Source organism: Cyprinodon tularosa, unplaced genomic scaffold (assembly GCF_016077235.1).
Source record: "Cyprinodon tularosa strain WSP-4 unplaced genomic scaffold, ASM1607723v1 ctg624, whole genome shotgun sequence".
NCBI lineage: Eukaryota > Metazoa > Chordata > Actinopteri > Cyprinodontiformes > Cyprinodontidae > Cyprinodon > Cyprinodon tularosa.
In genome coordinates, this window is record NW_024039368.1 from 82,870 (window position 1) to 100,889 (window position 18,020).

The 18,020-nt window shown below is 39.3% G+C and overlaps 1 protein-coding gene across 1 annotated transcript in view; it reads left to right on the plus strand.

The window, feature by feature from the left end:
- Nucleotides 1-11,797, plus strand: part of arhgef18b (rho/rac guanine nucleotide exchange factor (GEF) 18b) — a 60,323-nt gene extending 48,526 nt beyond the window's left edge. Inside the window, exons 31-33 of the mRNA XM_038307943.1 lie at nucleotides 8,894-9,251; nucleotides 10,193-10,321; nucleotides 11,009-11,797. Coding sequence (XP_038163871.1) covers nucleotides 8,894-9,251; nucleotides 10,193-10,321; nucleotides 11,009-11,313 — 792 coding nt within the window. The 3' untranslated portion in view covers nucleotides 11,314-11,797. The remainder of the gene's footprint in view (nucleotides 1-8,893; nucleotides 9,252-10,192; nucleotides 10,322-11,008) is intronic.
- Nucleotides 11,798-18,020: the final 6,223 nt, after the last annotated feature.

Below are 18,020 nucleotides of genomic sequence, written 5' to 3' on the forward strand. Positions count from 1 at the left end.
TCTTGTTTTAAACAGATAAAAAAATTGATTTATATAATTGCGTATTTAGCCACTATTTGGCAGCGGAGCAAACATAGGGTTCAATATTGAGCTGCTATTACATTTTGATCAGACTTTTTTTCTGTTCTAACATAGATACATATACAAGAAAAGTTTATTTCTAAGTTGAGCTTTGAAAGTAGAAAAAAGAAAAAATGAAAATAGCATATTCTAGCATTAAAGCTACAGTGTGTAATAATTACAGGGATATACAGTCAGAAATGTAATATATTATACATAACTATGTTATTTATCATCATCTACGAGCTCAGCCTCTTAACCTTAATATTTGCGTTGCCTTAGAATTCGTTATTTATAATTACATAGGAGCGGGTCTCGCAGCCATGGAGGCAGACATCTTTGCGCTACGGCAGCGCAGAGCCAACAAACCAGCGATTGCGAGATCGCCCATTACGCTCGAAAGTAACTACGGCAAGTTGAGAGAGATGAACTGAGACGGTACTGAACAATAGATGGCAGTATTATGCCTGAGAATACTATCTGTAAAATTATCTATGTAAACAAACCTCATCACTTGAGAAGGTAGGTGATGCGGACGTCGTGGAAGACATTTTGTCCCGTAACGCTCGCCGTACTGTTGTGGGGGGAGAAGTGGTGGGGGGGAGATGTTCATGTTGCTGCGGTCTGCAGTCTGGACGTTAGATGTCGCTAAAAATTACACACTGTAGCTTTAACTGTACTTTTATTTTTTTGCTGAGGGCCATTTGGGTCCCAAAAGTCCTTAATATGCAGCAGCCTGTTTTAGCAACGAATCAAAATAAGCAAATCAGTTTCTAACCTCTGCATCATAGACAGCAACTGAGACTATGCGTTTTCTTTAAATGATAATACACTGTTTATTTGTATTTCCCTTTAGCTTAGCTTAGTCTTTATACAAAATGCCCTAATGCTGCTAACAACTATTCTAACTGAAAATGCACTTTTTGTTCATCTTTGGCTGAAAAATTTCGGTTGGCTGAATTTTTGGTGCATCCCTGGGAATCATATATAACCAACAGGAAACAAAACAATCACATCAACCAGAATCCCAAAATAGTTTACCAAAGACGGCTAAATATGTCTAAAAACTTTTCTATATTAAAACATTTACATATATTTTTTGTTTTATTTGTGCATGTATATTATCTACTGCATAAATTAGATCAATAATTGGGCTGGATATATTAACAAAGTAATATAATAACAAAATGAGGAGAGTTGGCCTAGTGGTTAGAGCGGTGCGCTTGTGCTCTGAGAAGATTTCAAGTACCCGGTTCAATCCCCAGAGACTGCCCTCTGGCTCTCTGAGCAAGACCCTTAACACCACACTTCTCCCTGGGTGCCACACAATGGCAGCCCACTGCTCCCCAAGGGGATGGGTTAAAGGCGGAGAGTTGGTTTCTCCATTGTGAGATCAATAAAGTTTAATTTCAATTTCCAAAACCTTAGGATGGAACAGTAAATGCACAGAAAAAGGTAAAAAACATATGCCTCTCTACCCTCAGTGTATGCGACCGATGTAGAATATAACATCTCAAATGTCTGGTTCCCAAAACCTCAAAATTAAGCTTTAAATGATGTTAAATCCATAGGAGTAATTGTTTTGTTACGACGTCTCCCTGTATCACTAACTTTTGATGCATGATCTGGACATATTCTTTGAAGCCTCTCGGAGCATCACACAGCAGCAGAACCAGTTAGTAAGCTCTGCCCTTCAGCGGTTTATGTTTTCACATGGTTTGAGTGACATTCAGTTTAGACAGATGTGTATATAATGCCACCAATCTAACAGACAGTGTGGCTTCTTCATCTGTTTGTTCTGAGATATTTGAATTTTATTCAGATAGCTTGATTTGAAGTTGTCTGTAAATGCACAAACTATTGTTCCAAAAAATATTCTATGCTTTTAATTTACTCTCTCTCTTTTTTTTAAACAACGGATTTAAATGAGCTTACAAGAATGGGTTTTAAAATGATGACAAACTGCAAGATCATATTGATTTAGTATTAACATGTTTCTTTTGCTGCGGTAAGGGACTTTTCCTGGCCGTGGGAGATTTACAAGTGCACTCCTGCATCAGGCAGCATCAAACAAGCTTTTCATTAGCTGTAACCACAGAATCTCTTTCAGGCTCTTTGCCAAGCTGATATCCTCAGACATTTAATAGCCCCCACCCAAACCTAAGGCTCATCAGCAAACTTAAAGAGCTATAATTAGACTCTGGGGAAAAAAACAAACAAAAAAAAAACAGGGAGGTTTATTCTTTTATTTTTCTCAACAAATATGTTTGGAAAATGTTGCTTGCTTGAGAATTTTCACTACTTTTTTGTCTCTTTTCACCTTAGCCATGATGGGTTCTTTTCAACATCAGGTTATAGAGGAATCATTTAAAAATAAACTCATAAGATCACACATTATTTTGTGTTATTAAATGTTAAATCTCCATAGATCATAATGAATTTTATTGAACTCCTTAAAGGAAAAAACTAGGCCGAGTGTTTTTAGCTATTCAATAAGTTCAAGTTGCCTCCTGCTGTTCTTTTGCTCCAATTGGCTACATTAACAGGAAAGACAAAACTACCAAAGTTATGGGAGCAGAAAACCGTGAAAACTGTTAAACTGACTTAAGAGATGCTGACTCACATCTGTGTCCTAAATGAAGGTGGCTTCAGTGATCTGAGTCTGTCCTTATCATCACCCCCACCTGGTAAACAAACACAGATGCCTCTGACTCACCTTCCTGTTTCGTTCCGCTTTGATGAACAAGGAGAACGAACAACGCTTTCTGGCAGTTGTTGCCCTCAAGCTGTTTGGATCCATTTCCCATCTGTTGGCTGTGTATTGTTTATAGTATAACTCAGTCCTTCACCTACGAGTTGGGCTAAATGATTCATACTATATATAGAGCCATGCAGGCATTCATTTCATTTATTTCACATGTTGCTGCAATGCAGCTAGAAACTTAAATATTTTTGAGATTTTAGATAATGAACCAAAACTCTATTTGATTTATTTTAGTGTAGGCAGAGTAAGAACTGTCAGGAGGCAGAGCCGTAAAATTAAAGGCTGAAAGGGGGCAATAAAAGCAGGAATTCAAATAAGAAATTTAACGTTACATAATCAGTCATAACATTAAAAGAATAATGCATATTCATGTAGTAAAAGGAAAAGACAGGTGCTGTTCCATTATTCTGCCAAGTGGAATCAGTCCTAACTGAGGTGTGACTTTGTAAAACACTCCTGTCGCCTCTATGAAAGCTGCAAGTCTTTTAAGCTGGTCTATACCAGAGTTTCACATCTAGAGCTTTGTTATTATTTGCTAAGTTTTAAGCCAGGCATACACTTTGCGATATTTTCAATCATTGCACGCAGCTGCAGCTCCCACAGTGGGAGTTCACAGCTCATGTATGTTCTCACAGTGTGCCGCCCGACCCTCTGGTGCGATCTACCTGCTCATACTGCACATCTGAAAACCATATCGGACTCCGCTCCGATGTGAGATGGCACTACTCGGACTCGTCTATACGGAAGCCAAACGAGTAGAAGAGGAATATGAAGCTCACTGGAGTGAAACGCTCTGCCTTGGTCATTTGGGAAATTTTGTGCTAAAAGCCCTTAAAAGAAAAGGTGACACATTTTTGGACAAAGACGTGGCTGAGCAAATGTGGCTACTACTGTCTGTCAATTTTACATAAAGGTCCAGCCCTTCATCCTAAGGATAGATTTAATTAAAAGTTCCTGTTCACAGACTATATCCATGCAGTCTGACTGGGGTTGACTAAAGCCGGGCATACACTGTACAGTTTTTTTTTGCCCTTTTCAAGCCGATTCTCCGGTCATGCGAGAATTTTTCTATCAACAAGAGCATCTCATGACCATCTCCTGATCAGGAATCGTGAGGTCGGGAGAAAGTCAAACATGTTTGAAATTCAGTCGGCCATCACGAGGTGGTCGTGGATAAATCGCTCAGTGTGAACGAAGATTCTTCTTCTTCCTCTCAGACAAAAACAGGAGCATGGTGGGGGTGTGAGTGAAATGGAGTTCTTTCTATAAAATTGACAGAACATATTTGTATGAAGCCAGATCGGTCTCAATTTTCACAAATACACGTGATTAGTACATGCACAGGACAAGATCCACACATGCACAGAACAATTCACACAAGCACCCAAAAATCCACACACACACACACACACACAATACTAGATCCACACACCCCCAGCACGATCCAAAAAACCACACAAGATCAGCATGCACAGAACAAGATTCACCAAATTATTTCTGGCCCAGAAACAATTATAAATGAAATAACAAAATACCAGTGGTCTTTAAACTTCACTGCATTTGTGTGTGGATTTTTGAGACTGCCCTGAAATGCCTCGATACACAAAATCCTTTTTTAAGCAGGAATGGTTTGCTACCAATCATAAAACTCCTGTAGAAGCCAAACACAAGAAAGTACTCCACGTGGGATGACCCCCCAGATCCCACTTCTTCTGTATCTGCCCCGCTCCTTTCCAGACCGCCTGCGCAAAGCAAAGCCTACGTCCTCCTACATCCGCTCCGACTTCTTTGGAGCTCGAGGAGAGCATGTGCTATATTATTTCTTTCATAGGAGAAAAACATGAGGTAATGAGCGCTTAATTTAATAAAAAAAATTATTAAATCTTACTATCTGCATCAATCATACCTGCTTCTGCCCAAACATTTGTATTGTGCGTGTCTGGATCTTGTACTGCGTATGTATGAGTCACAAATGTGTATTTGTTAAAATTGAGACCGATCTAGCTCCATATTTTTGTGCAGCTATGTCTTTGTCTAAATACATCAGCGCCTTTTATTTTTTAGGATTTTCGGCACAAAAAAGGCAGAGCGTTTCACTGTAGTGAGCTTCATATTCCTCTTCTATTTGTTTGGCTTCCGTATAGACGAGTCCGAGTAGCGCCATCTCACAGCGGAGCTGAGTCCGGCGTGGTTATTTAGATGTGCAGTGTGAGCAGGTAGATCGCATCAGAGGGTTGGGCTGCACAGTGTGAGAACACATCGTGAGCTGTGAACTGTATGAGGAAATCGCAGGTTTTCGTCGTACAGTGTGAGCTGTAGCTGCATCCAACAATTGAAAATATAACACAGCGTATGCCCGGTTTAAACCACCCCATTGCAGCTCTGGCTGTATGTTCAGTATCCGGACAGTTTAGCTCTACCCCTTTTCTTTTTTTTTACCTGCCAACCAACTTGTTGACAGTTTTTCCTGCGATTACTTCCCTCTATATTTATATCAATTCCGACCAGTTTATGTGTCTGCTGAAGGAAGGCTTTCCCACAACATGATCCTGCCTCCTCCGTGTTCTCATCTGGCACATTACTTTCTCAAAGTGTAAAGTGTTAATATATCCTATTGCTTTCTTATAAGATGGTTAAATTTCCTCTTAAGCATGGTTTGTGATGTGTGGTTAGTTTGCTGTTTACTTTTTTATTTTAGATCAGGAGAAAATATCGTTCATTTTCCCTTTTTTACTCAGAAGCGATTAATTATTTTAGGTTAGATCCTCCAACAATATCATATATATTTATGTTTCTTTGGGTCCCAGTTAATCCTCACATTTCCAAACTCTGGAAATAGATCTGTTACTTTCATTAATCTTGTGGCTTTCACCCAAACCACACCTACAGATGGCTACTTCATTTTGTTTTTATTATGAATCAAACTTTGATGTGCACAGAAGCCTCATCTTACCATTATGCTCAGGTTGCATTTAGGCCTGGGGCTTGTTGAGTTTATTTTTTTACTCCCATCACAAGTCAGTCGGCTAATTAGAAATCCGTTGAGCAGAAAGATAAACCTAATGAATCAGTAACGACAGGTATTGTATAATCAGTGTTATCTACATGGTTTGGATTCTGCCCCTGAGCTGTAGTAACACAGCAGTGAAACTGCTCTATAGATTGGAACCTGAATCATAATCCAATATTTACCCAACCTGTATTTCCCTCTAGGTGGTATCCATTTTCCACAATGCAATATATTGTGCATTGTAAGTAAAGATGTGCTTGATTTATGAGAATCCATGCAAACTCTGTGTTTAGAAGCTGTATAATTAGCCAACACTAACCGGTCATTATCGAAACCTTCTGGAAGACGTTTTCTGCTAACTGTTTATGAGCTGTCAGTCAGAGCTCCTTGCGCCATGCTGCCTCTTTTTGGTCACCTGATCTCCATTTATGTGGTTAAAGACGTTTATGTTGTTAGGGGAACAATTGAACATCTGTGTGTCAAGATGAGCGAGTGCTGAAAGAAGAGAAAATGATGGAGGGGAAAGAGGAAGGTAGGGTCAGGCAAGAGGGTACGGGATCGTTTCCCTCACAAGGACTTCTCTTTTACTTAAGGTATTTCCTGTACAGCTGGAGGAAACTGAGTCAAATGACGTTTAACATCATCAGTCATTTTCCTGGTGGATGCTATATTGAAGAGAAAATATAGAGTGATTCCTCCTCTAATTTAAGCTTAACTCAATGTTTCTGCACCTTTTCATTAAGGTCACACATTCAGAAATGAATTGTCTTCCTTTATATAGAGCCAGAACACATTTACAGTAGATTTCTAGTATTTAGCTTGTTTATAATGAGGAGGAGGGGATCACCAGTGGAGTCTTCCTGAATAGTTAAATGTGACCTCAAAAATACGGTTAATAGGAGGAAGCATATCAGACCCCTGGGCTATTTGGCCACGTTCACACTGGAGCCTGAAGTGACCCAAATCCGATTTTCTTTTTCTTTTCTTTTTTTTGCTCATTTGCGACCTGGATGTGACCTTTTCATGGCAGTCTGAACAACACATATCCGATTTTTTTCCAATCCGACCCAGGCTACTTGGCTATGTGGTCCTGAATCTGATACAAATCTGATCTTTTCAAACGCAACCTGTGTCTGAACGGCCAGGTCTGATTCATCCCTCTTGAACGCCATTCATACCTGACAAAGGTCACTATTCTGCGTCTTGCTACGCAGAAGCGGCAAGAAAAACAACAACCATGGCAGATGATGATGCGGAGAGCAGTATTTATGTTTAAACATGTGAAAAGATTTAGTTTTTATGGTTGGAAAAGATCGCTAGATGCGCGCCGGCACTACCATCCATGTTTACTTCCTTAAACATAGAGCATGCTGGCCTGTGACGTCATCATGTCCTCTACTGCGCATGCGGGACACTTGCATTGTATGACTGCAGTTCACACAGGAGATCACATACAAGTCGCATATATTTGGAAATATAAATGGCAATGCAAAAAAAAATCGGATTTCACAAAAAAAATCAGAAATGAGCATCAAGGCCTGCAGTGTGAACATAGCCTCGATGAGGGGTTTCAGCACCCTTCCCATTTCTATGGATTACATAGAGACAGGACAGCCACAGAGAGCTTTAATCCCTCTGCAGAGTGCTGGTCTGTTAGATCTCCAGACGCCTTAACTCAGACACGTTTCTCCTAAAAACCCCACCAGACTAATTAACTTATCAACTAATATTTAAGCCAAAGACTTCTCCTTCACAGCTCTCCTCTTGGGTGGCCATTCAGTCAAACACTAATGCAGAAACATCCAACTAAAACATCATTACTCTTCATCTGCCCTCCCAGCTTTTCAGTATTTGCTTTTGTCGCTCTTTTTTTTTTTTGTCTTTTACACATTTCTTAGCTTCTGACAAGTAAATTAATCAAACTATTGTGAGCTACAAGCTGAAACACAGCCGGAGAGAAAGAGCTCCATGACATATGAAGATATAAAGTCTCTGTATTTATGCCACCATTTATTACACAATAAAAAAATTATATATGTATATATATGTGTACGGTATATATAGATATATACACTGAGAAAAGGAACAAAGCAGGATTTAAAATGGAGACAGTGGGATGTTTTTTTTTTAAACCAATTTTTTGTCTCTGCTTAGTTTTAATCACCGTTTTCAATGTGATCGTATCAAATGAGCCTCAAAAGAATGAAGAAACTTTTTATTTTAGGTGTTTGGGAGCAAACTGGCATGCAGTTTGTTTTAGTCATCATAATAAGACTCTGTTTCAGGATGGACTAGTTGTGCACATCTCAAAGTAGTGTCATAAAAGATGTCAATTCTGTATGTTTTGATGTCTTTGTTTAGAGAAAGGTAAATACCCTGCGGCAGCTCTGAGAAACCACAGTGTTTGGGAAGGAATCGGTTGCTTGAAAGCTCTGTAATTCTCTGTAATGGCACCTATTCTAGACTTTTTACAGTTCTTGTAACGTAATACGCTGGATTAGTAACACAAACACTGATGGGTGCTCTGTGATGGAGTAATTCTCTTGTTTAACTTAATCTTCACAGCGTCTTTAATTCATTCTTGTGATTTTTGCAAACAATGCAGCCTCTGTCTTTCATCCTTGGAGTTCAGGAGAGCTGTTTTTGTTACACTGCTTATCCTAAAGACTTGTCTTTTTTCGTTACGTGCCTCTATGTGCACCGGGACCATTAGAGGTTTTATGTTTCTCATTTAATCTGCCCGTGTGTTGCAGTGGGGGCACACGTTTATGCTCTTTGTGCATCTTGTACTTTACAGTGTTTGTTAAAGTGCTGGCTCTGCAAAAAGGAAGCTTTTGGTGTGTTTCTCATTTCCTCCAGGGCTTATAAACACTCTGATAAGTAAACAGATCTATGTAATGGTTCAAACTGCTGACTTATAACCGGTGTGTCTTCTGCAGACTGAAGAAGCAGCTGATTCTGACCTCAATATAACTGCATGCAGATTTTAATCCCATTCATGATGCCAGCTAAAAGATGAATCCTAGCAATTGACCACCTGTCTCCTCTGTCACCCTTAGGTTGCTCCTATGTCTGGTAGTCTGAACGGGGAGCTCCTCTCATCCTCTGGTCTCGCCGGCTCCACCTGTATCTCCGAGTTGCCGCACTCCCAGAAGCCCATAGTGCGGGCCAGTCTCTCCGTGGCTCAGGCTGACTACCCCGAGCGTCCAGAAGTCGCAGTGAGACGGGAGACTGGCTCCTCTACGCTTCCTCTACCCTTGAAAACTGAGGTGCCGCTCCACCTCTTCAGCACCACTAACCAGCAGCACAAACCGGTCGGGGTGCAGCAGCAGATCCCCACCAAACTGGCAGCAATCAACAGCGGTAAAGGGAAAGGAAGCAAAAGTGGGAAGGCGTCGCATCGCACAGACAGCTCCAGTAAGGAATTGAAAGAGTTGCTCGTTCACTCGCCATTAACTTTGTCACACAAAGCTTAGTGCAATATAAGCCCCAATTGTTTTGTGGAATGTGAAATATTTTAAGGTTGCAAAGATTTCTACAAATCTAATCTACAAATGAGATAGTTTGCCAATGGAATTACTATTTTTACTCTTGAAATAAGATAATAAGATAATATGCACTTGAAATAAGACAGTGCAATTGTGTTTTCCTATTTTAAATGTAAATAGTCTTGTTCCTTTGGCAAAATTACTCTTTTACCTCATCAATCCAAGAGCAAATGCACTTATTTTAAGAAGAAAATTACTTTTCTAGATTTCTATTTTTTCCAGGGCAATGCTTTTAGAAGGTATGTATTTAGCAAATGGACTCCACTTGTTTATTCTGTGGAGTGAAATCAGAGCTAAAAGGAAAATGTCTTCCTAACAGCATTTTTTATGCTCAGTTTTGACAACAGTGAGACCATCAAAGCTGTCCGCCTGTGGGAAACGTGGATCTTTATCTGAGAGGCAAACAAGTTTTGAGTTGTTCTTTTGAAATGAGCCCAAAATATGTTGAAAGGAATGTTATGGGATTCATGTCTGCGCTTGTTTAAAGTCACATTTAGAAACGTGTAGATTTTTCCATCTTTGCTTCCTTTAAGAAGTGGTCTGCTTCCAGTAATAAGGGGAAACCAACCAGCGTAGAAATGCATGAACAGAGCTTCCTTTGTTCATTTCTGAAATTTCAGAAATGACTTCTTCGTCCCTATTAGAGCTCATTAGTTGTCTAAATTAGTTTTCCCCCTTCAAATGATCACAATTACCCTGTGAAAAGCTTCGCTGCTCCAGATTAGCAGTGAAATCCAATACCCCAATCAAACCAGTATTGTTTCTTTTGTTTCTCCTCCCACTCCTTTTTGAACCCTCCTCCTCTTCTAGCCTCGGTGGACATGAAGCAGATGCTCCCCCTGAAACTGTCTGCAAGAGAGGACAATGTGCTGAAGGCCAAACGCTCCATCAGCCCCCATCAGCAGCCAGTTCAGTCCCACTCCCTGCATCACCACTCAGGTATCTTTCAGTCATAGTAGGACAAACACAGTGATCCGTGGCCTCATTTATTTAAACAAAAAAAATATGGGAAATTCGTATAATACTGTCATTTTTAATTGTTTAAGTCTTTGACTGTAATGCTAGGAGCAGCATCCATTATGGAAACTTTAAATTATTTTCTGTCCCTGAAAGAAGGAGCAGCCTGAAAGCATACAAACAAACAGGATTATGGGATTTATTCAGTCAAATGTGAAATATAACCAATTACAAACATATTGCCTGAAATCCTGAGCTGTTAAACACCATTTTACTCCACTGTGGACAAATGATAAGATCATTTTCCTGCAGTGCATCTTAACTTGGTGTTAGTTCTCACGGTTACAGACTGGATTGTACGTTCCTCACCTGGACAAACCGGACCCGCCCTGTGGCATTCCTCTGTAAAGCTCACATTAACGCCAGCCTCGCCCTGTGTAAACACCCATCAGTTCCTCATCCTTCCCTTTGACAAATGGCAGGCTCTTCTGCTTACACAGACCTTTTAATCCCGTTCTCTCACAATGACTCACAATAAAAATCATTGGGAAAATCACATGTGATTAATTTCAGTTTAGGTAGATTACCTGAAATATGCTGAAATAACACTTCATCATTTCTCGATTAATTGTCCTCTAATGTTTTTATTTCTATGATTTTATTATTCAGATCAGCTCAGTCCTCCAGACCAGGCTGGGTTAGACAGCCAGCCCACCTCCTCCATCAGCTCCTCCTTCCCACCTAATGTGCAGAAGCCGCCGGTGGCTGGTGTGCAGCCCTATGCACCCTCCTCTGCACACCTTCTCCACTCTCAGAGTGCTGACCCCATCTTGTCGCCCCCCCACCTGCAGCCACGCAGCCTCAGCCCAAGCGCGCCACTCCCACTGAACCTCCATGGAACTGGTCACAGCGCAACGCCACCCTACACCATCCCTGCAGAAGAGCTAAACAAGGAGGATGTCATTTTTTTCTAAAGAAGCCGCCCAGTCAGAAACATGGGCCATTTAAAGGAGAACCATAGTTTTTCTATCAGTACACACACAGCTTTATGCAGAGAATTGTCCAACTTTTTATTCAGTTACCGATTTTTAACCTTACTACTTCACACTTTTATCCAAACTGCCTGTAAAGTTTATTTAATTTTTAGTGATACATGCTTAAAACATTGGATGCCAACACATCATCAAAGGAGTCCAGCGCTGAGTTCTTATTTTTATCATTTTTATTCATCCCAAAGGCACAAACAGGATCTGACTGAAAGGAGCACTATGAAGGAGCATGTTTGTTTTTTTTTGTCTTTTCCCAACTAGGAGTAAAAATCAATGAAGGAGAAGCGGTAAAATCAGAACTCCATAATGAAGTCATCCAGCTCTGCTTGAAGTTTCATTTGCACAAAAAAAAAAAAGACAAAAAATCCTTTCTAAAAAAATTTAAGAATAATTTTATGGGAAAAACTTTGTAAAAAGTTAATTGTACAGCTTTGAAGATAGTAAAGCTCGATTGCAATTTTTGATACTTGTCTTAATTGTGCTTAAAAAAAGTGTTGAATTGTTGATTTTCATCAACATTGTGGCTATTTTTAAAATCTCACTAATATTAAACCATGTCAGCTAAGGGAGAGTTTATTCTTTAAGCAAAGTTTGTAAATACGTGAAACAACTTGAGGAAAGCCTTACTGAAGCGAAATGCGTCAATATGTCTAGAGTTGTTCCTGGTTTTAATGATAAATAAACTGCTAATCCTCTTCTGCTTCAGTCGAAATGCCTTCTATAATTGTTTTCTTTTTACATACGGCAAATTTTCAAAATACGGTTGGTTTGCTTTGCAGGTTAGGTAAAAGGCCTCACCAAGAATTAAAAAAGAAAAACTCTTCTTGTCTTTGTGTTGCCAGTTATATCGGACCTCTAGTCTGCTTTCCAGACTGAATATCTTTGTGCTGCTTTTCATGCTGTGTCTGCTTCCTGGATGGCTTTTCAAAAAAGAAAAGTTCATCACAGACAGACAATGACCAACCAAATAAATACACAAACATCAATCTTACAGTGAAATGAATATGTCCGCAAGGCAGAGATGCACCGATTTAAGATTTTGTGACCAGTTTCTAAAAGTTTGCACCAAAAATAATTTCTGTTTAAGAACTGAAATTAGAAGACATTTAGGAACACTGGAATGTGTGGCCTTATTGCGACGCATCTTTTAATTTATTATGAAGGAAGCTGAGGCATGAACGCAGCATTTCTGAGGGATCAGTTGCTGTGAAACAAGATTTTCCTCTTTCAGAATAAAAATAAATGATCAAGGAGTGTAACTGTAGAAAGTCTTGTTAGCATTTACTCTCTTTAATTCAGATTTTTACAAATGCTGCAGATAATAATCCAGCGTTTCTTAAAATGATAAACAGATGTACCTCCTTCAGTGCACTGAATATGTCCCCAAGTCCTGCTCTCTTTTGCAGCTGGAACACATTTTTCAACTTGTCTGAAGAATGTTTCCTTTCATTAGCTTTTTGCATTTCTGCTCTCTCAGATTAAGTATCAAACATCAAACATGAGTTATCTTATTAACAAAATCTACACTGTAGAGTGTTTTTGAGAGAAAGACTTGGTAACATTAACAGTTGATGATTTTAGCAGATTGGAAAATAAAGCTGGTTAACAAATCAGGAGAAATCAGATTAAGATGACAGAGATCAGTCATTTCTGGACTTCTTGGTGCATCTCTGTTTTTTGGAAACATATTTTAAAAGAACAGCATCAGTAGATGCTTGTGTTTGAGTCTCCTTATTCATTTCAAGTCTGTGGACCAGATTGGTACTTTAAAATTTTAAAGTCCTGTAGCCAATTATTGTTGTTAAAGAAATGGGTTTCAAGGTTGGTTTTTCGGTGTGAATCATGGAAAGATTAAAACTCACATTGGCGGTTTTACTGCCAATCGATCATTTTTCATCTAATGGAGCTTTTCATGTTAAAAAAAAAACTTACAGATAAAGTCCAACTTGAAAAGAAGATGATGTTAAGCTTTACTGCATTTTTTGTACCCTGAAGTCTGAAACTAAGCTCACAATGTTAACACCGTTTTCTTTTTTTTTTTGTATCATGAATATTTCTGTACATATGTTTATGATCTACGGCATTTGCTGCCCTCCTTTTGCTTAATTTGTCATGAAGCTGGATGTGAAAACCAAGCAGAAGTCTGTTTCTGTATGGTGTGTATCACGGTTCAGTGCATCTGTGGACACTCTAGGCAGTTAGTGAAACCATAATCATTTGTTGCTGTAATTTAACTGAAACCGAAGGCAGGTTTTTTGTTTCTTTTGGTTCTATCTCCTCACATTTGTTTATGTTGTTGGATTGAAGTCCGTGTCTACTGTGTGTTGGCTCTCTGGTACGACTCACGACCGAGGTTTCACCAAGGTTATGCATCAGCTAAAAATATAATTGTCTTATTTTCTTAGTGGTGTAAACCAAAGACACATTTGGCTGGCTCTGTTCCACTCTGTCGGCTTACATGAAGGGTTAAAGACTCTGCTGGATGTGTGGTTATGCACAAGGTGTATTTACTCGCATATAAATAAAAAAACCTCCAGTGAGTGTCAATAACGATTGTTTACAACATTTTGTTGTCCGGCTCACATCCTGCCTTAGGTTAGTTTGTTTGGAAACGTAGGCCTCCTCTGCCAGATCACTCTTCATGTAGTAGATGTGTTATAAACCAGTTGGATGTCAGTGGGAACAGTAGGCATGGGCTGGAAAGATTTTCTCACATTATATCCTGGAAAATGGTTAAATATGGTTTTATGGCTGATTGCTTCTATAATCATTAGCATTATATACTTTGCTTTGATACAAAGATTAAAGAACTTAATGTTGGTTTCCAATTGCTAGCTGCGCTGCAAGATAGCCATATTTTGCTGTTCTGCTCATTATAAAAAAAAAAAACAAGCATTATAAGCCAAGCTGCTCAGAGAATCAACCTTAACTTAAAAACATTACATTGGTAGCTTCCCAACAGCGTAAAAAAAAAGGCATTTTCTTAATATAAATGATAGGTGGCTCTCTTTGTGGTTTTTAGTTTTTTTAAGAATTTTTCTCTTTTTTGTTGTTGAAAGCATCACTTTCAGCACACTAATAGGTGATCAGCATTATGCTATACTATTTACTGCTAGAGGAAACAATAAGCTGTTTAAAGGTACGATGTGACGTTTTAGTCTATCTTTTTTAAACGGTTCAACCAGAACCCGGCCCATGCCTACTGTCCAGAACTCCACAACTATGATTTGATTTCTCTCTTAAAAAAAAACAAAACGCTTGTTTATAGATGTATGTTTGTGCATTTTAGACAAAAGGAACCAATTTCCAAGCTCATTTAAACTTTCAAGGGCCTCATCCCTGATTTTATTTTTGGGCAAAACCAGCTTATAAATGGTGGTACGTGTTGTGATGACAGAGATGGGATGTTTTTGTCAAATGTTTCTTCATGATGAAATAATATTAATGGGTACGTTTTTTAACTCTGAAGCCGACGGATAAACTTGTGTAAGAGCACTTTAGCTTTGCTCAACCTAAGCAGGTTAGAGGCTCCCAGCAGGTGGCGCTGTTCTGATCAAATGAAGTCTTAAAAGTTGCATCGCTGCACTCGAACGCTCATTATGCTGTCGGTCGCATCACTGTGTTGTTGTTTTTTTCCTCTGTCTGTGCTACAAAGCAGAATAAGCAGTTTAATCTGTTCATGCACTCTCGTTGGACCTTTTTAATGTGTAAATAATCACGCAAAAATATTTTATTTCCTCTGCCAATTTTTACACTAGTCACTTTGGATAGTAGCATACTTGAAGGGTATAATAAATGATTATGATGTCTGTTTTCTGTGAACGTGTTTGTATCAATTCTTATGACGTCTGTAGCACACGGCTAAAAATGATTTTTGTACCTTTTTTTTGTCTTATTCACTGCGTCACATTAGAGACCTGTGAGCACAAACTGCTGCCTTAGACACACCTAGTAATAAAAAGAAATCAAATGAAGATTTTTGTCTGATTTATTCTATTTGCGTGGACGGTGGGGATTAGAGTGCCCTCTTGTGGTGACCCGAGAGTATGACATCTTTCTTTAACTACTTCTACACAACATAACATTGAATTTTTCTTAAGCAAAAATGCTAATATAATGTTAAAGATCAGGTTGTTAAAGAGGGAAATAAAAGAAATGCTTCTCCAGCCTACTGCTGACATTTTGTTATGTTTTATAACATTTCAAATTATTACACCAATAGTTCACTCTGGTAGCATGTATAGATTTTCTAAAAATGATTGCGTCATTCTTGCAGGTTAGTTGTTTTATTTTTGTTTAATGTTTTACACTGTTTTTGCTGAGTTGTTTGGTAAATAAAGCCCTACTTTGTGTATTTACCATAACACCACGCTACCATAGGTAAAACATTGCACATGTGCATAACTGGCAGCGAAGCAAGAAAGTCTGGAGCTCTCACTGGAGTTGTGAAGATAATAAAGAAAAGTCCAAGATGTGTGGGAAAAAAACAAGCATAAAAAGATTCCAGAAGGGAGGCGACTTGAATAACGCTTTAACGAGCTAAAGCTGTGGAGGAATTAAGCTGTTGCTGTGAGTAAATGTATTTTTTCATACTAGTGTTAGGAATAGTATGTTAACCTTTTAGCCTGAAGTACAAACATTATACACTGATTAATTTAAATGCACAATAGGGGAACAGTTTTCTGTCATATAGATGAATATAGATTAAAGTTCAGATTCTATTCACGTCTCATCAACAATCCACTTAACAGGAAATAAAAATGTAATTTAAACTATTTCTTAATTCTTTTTCCTTGCCATGATTCATCAGATCTTGGAGTACTGCGTTGGTCTTGGTCCACGCTGATCGGTCACTTTGGCTACGTTCACACTGCAGGCCTTGATGCTCAATTCAGATTTTTTTGCGTGCGACTTCTATGTGATCTCCTGTGTGAACTGCAGTCAAACAACACGTGTCCCACATGCGCATTAGAGGACGCAATGACGTCACAGGCCAGCGTGCTCTTTTTTCCCGGACGTAAACTTGGATGGTAGTGCCGGCGCGCATCTAGCGGTCTTTTCCAACCATGAAAACACAATCTTTTCAATATGGTTAAACATGAATGCTGCTCTCTGCATTATCATCCGCCATGGTTGTTGTTTTTCTTGCCGCTTCTGCGTAGCAAGACGCATAATAGTGACGTTTGTCGGGTATCAGTGACATTGGCCTGGCCGTTCACACACAGGTCACGTTTGAAAAGATCAGATTCGTATCGGATTCAGGACCACATAGCCAAGTGGCCTGGGTCGCATTGGGAAAAAATCGTATCTGTGTAGTTCAGACTGCCATGAAAGGATCGGATCCAGGTCGCATATGGGCAAAAAAATTGGATTTAGGTCACTTCAGGCTGCAGTGTGAACGTAGCCTTTGTCGCGAGGCGTTGCAGGTTGGTCAGGCTCTATTAACTTGCTGCATCAATTGTCCTCCGACTTTCTGATAGTTCAGCATTAATGCCACCATCTGTTCCTGTCTGCTCACTGCTCCCGGTGCAGGAATTCTATTTAGGCTCAAAAAAAGGACTATCAGGGTGGACCCTAGGTGTATATTACCAATAACTTTATCATGATAAATGATTATGTTATTTTGGGAGGTTTTTCCATACATGCATACAATGGCTATGCCCCAATTTAACCTTAAATACACACTACATTACTGTTTATACCAACTAGATGCTGCATAAAAATGCAGTTTTCACTCTTTAGGGTTATACGGTTAACTTTTTTTTTTTTAGTGGGATTAAGCTCCATTTGCTAAATGCCAGAATAAGAATTTTTTTAATATCAGTTTGTCAAAATCCATCATTTAGCACCCGCTATGATAACTGTATCTTTAAACGATTTGCAGAAGCCTTATTGTATCTGAAGCCTGCCTAAGGATATAAAGTAATCTCTTAAATGCTTCAACCAATATATCAGGAAGAGAGCTGTGGAGCTCCAAAAGTTAAACAAGGACTCTGTAAGGTTAAAACTACAAAGGTGACCAGATCAGACATGTGACGCCCTCAGCATCTCTGCATAAAACTCCTGGTCCATTGTTCCATCTCCTTCGTAGGAAAAGGTGTCCAAAGCTAAAATAAAATTTCACAGGTAATATAATTTGCAAGAATTTATTAATGCCAAGTCTGGCTTCCAAGGTTTGTTTCTCACGTGGGTAGTTTTCATTCAATGTGCAGTGGAGCCTTTCCGCTGAGCTAAGGTTACTGGAACATATAATCCAGCTTGATTATCGGGCTTTTATTAACTGCTCATCAAAATAATCCTGACCACCCAATCAGCTGGCTGACTAACCATTTCTCAGTGTCTAGGAGATGCAACAGGGGCGTTATGGACCCCGTGTTTAGACGATCTAATAACAGCTTACCCTCAGACAAAGCTCTATTTCTAGGCGCTGTGGTTGTGGCCCTTCAATCCCTCTCCAGCACTAAGGGCTGCTGGTTCCTGTCTTATTGTCATCCCGGCGTGGCAGACGCTGCTGTAGTCGCCGGGTGTATTTTTTCTCTGTTTTATTGTCGGCTGTCATTAGTGGCTTTCTCTGTCTCCTCTCAACAATAATTTTTTTCTCTTCTGTCTTTGCTTCTGTCTCCTTCTTTATA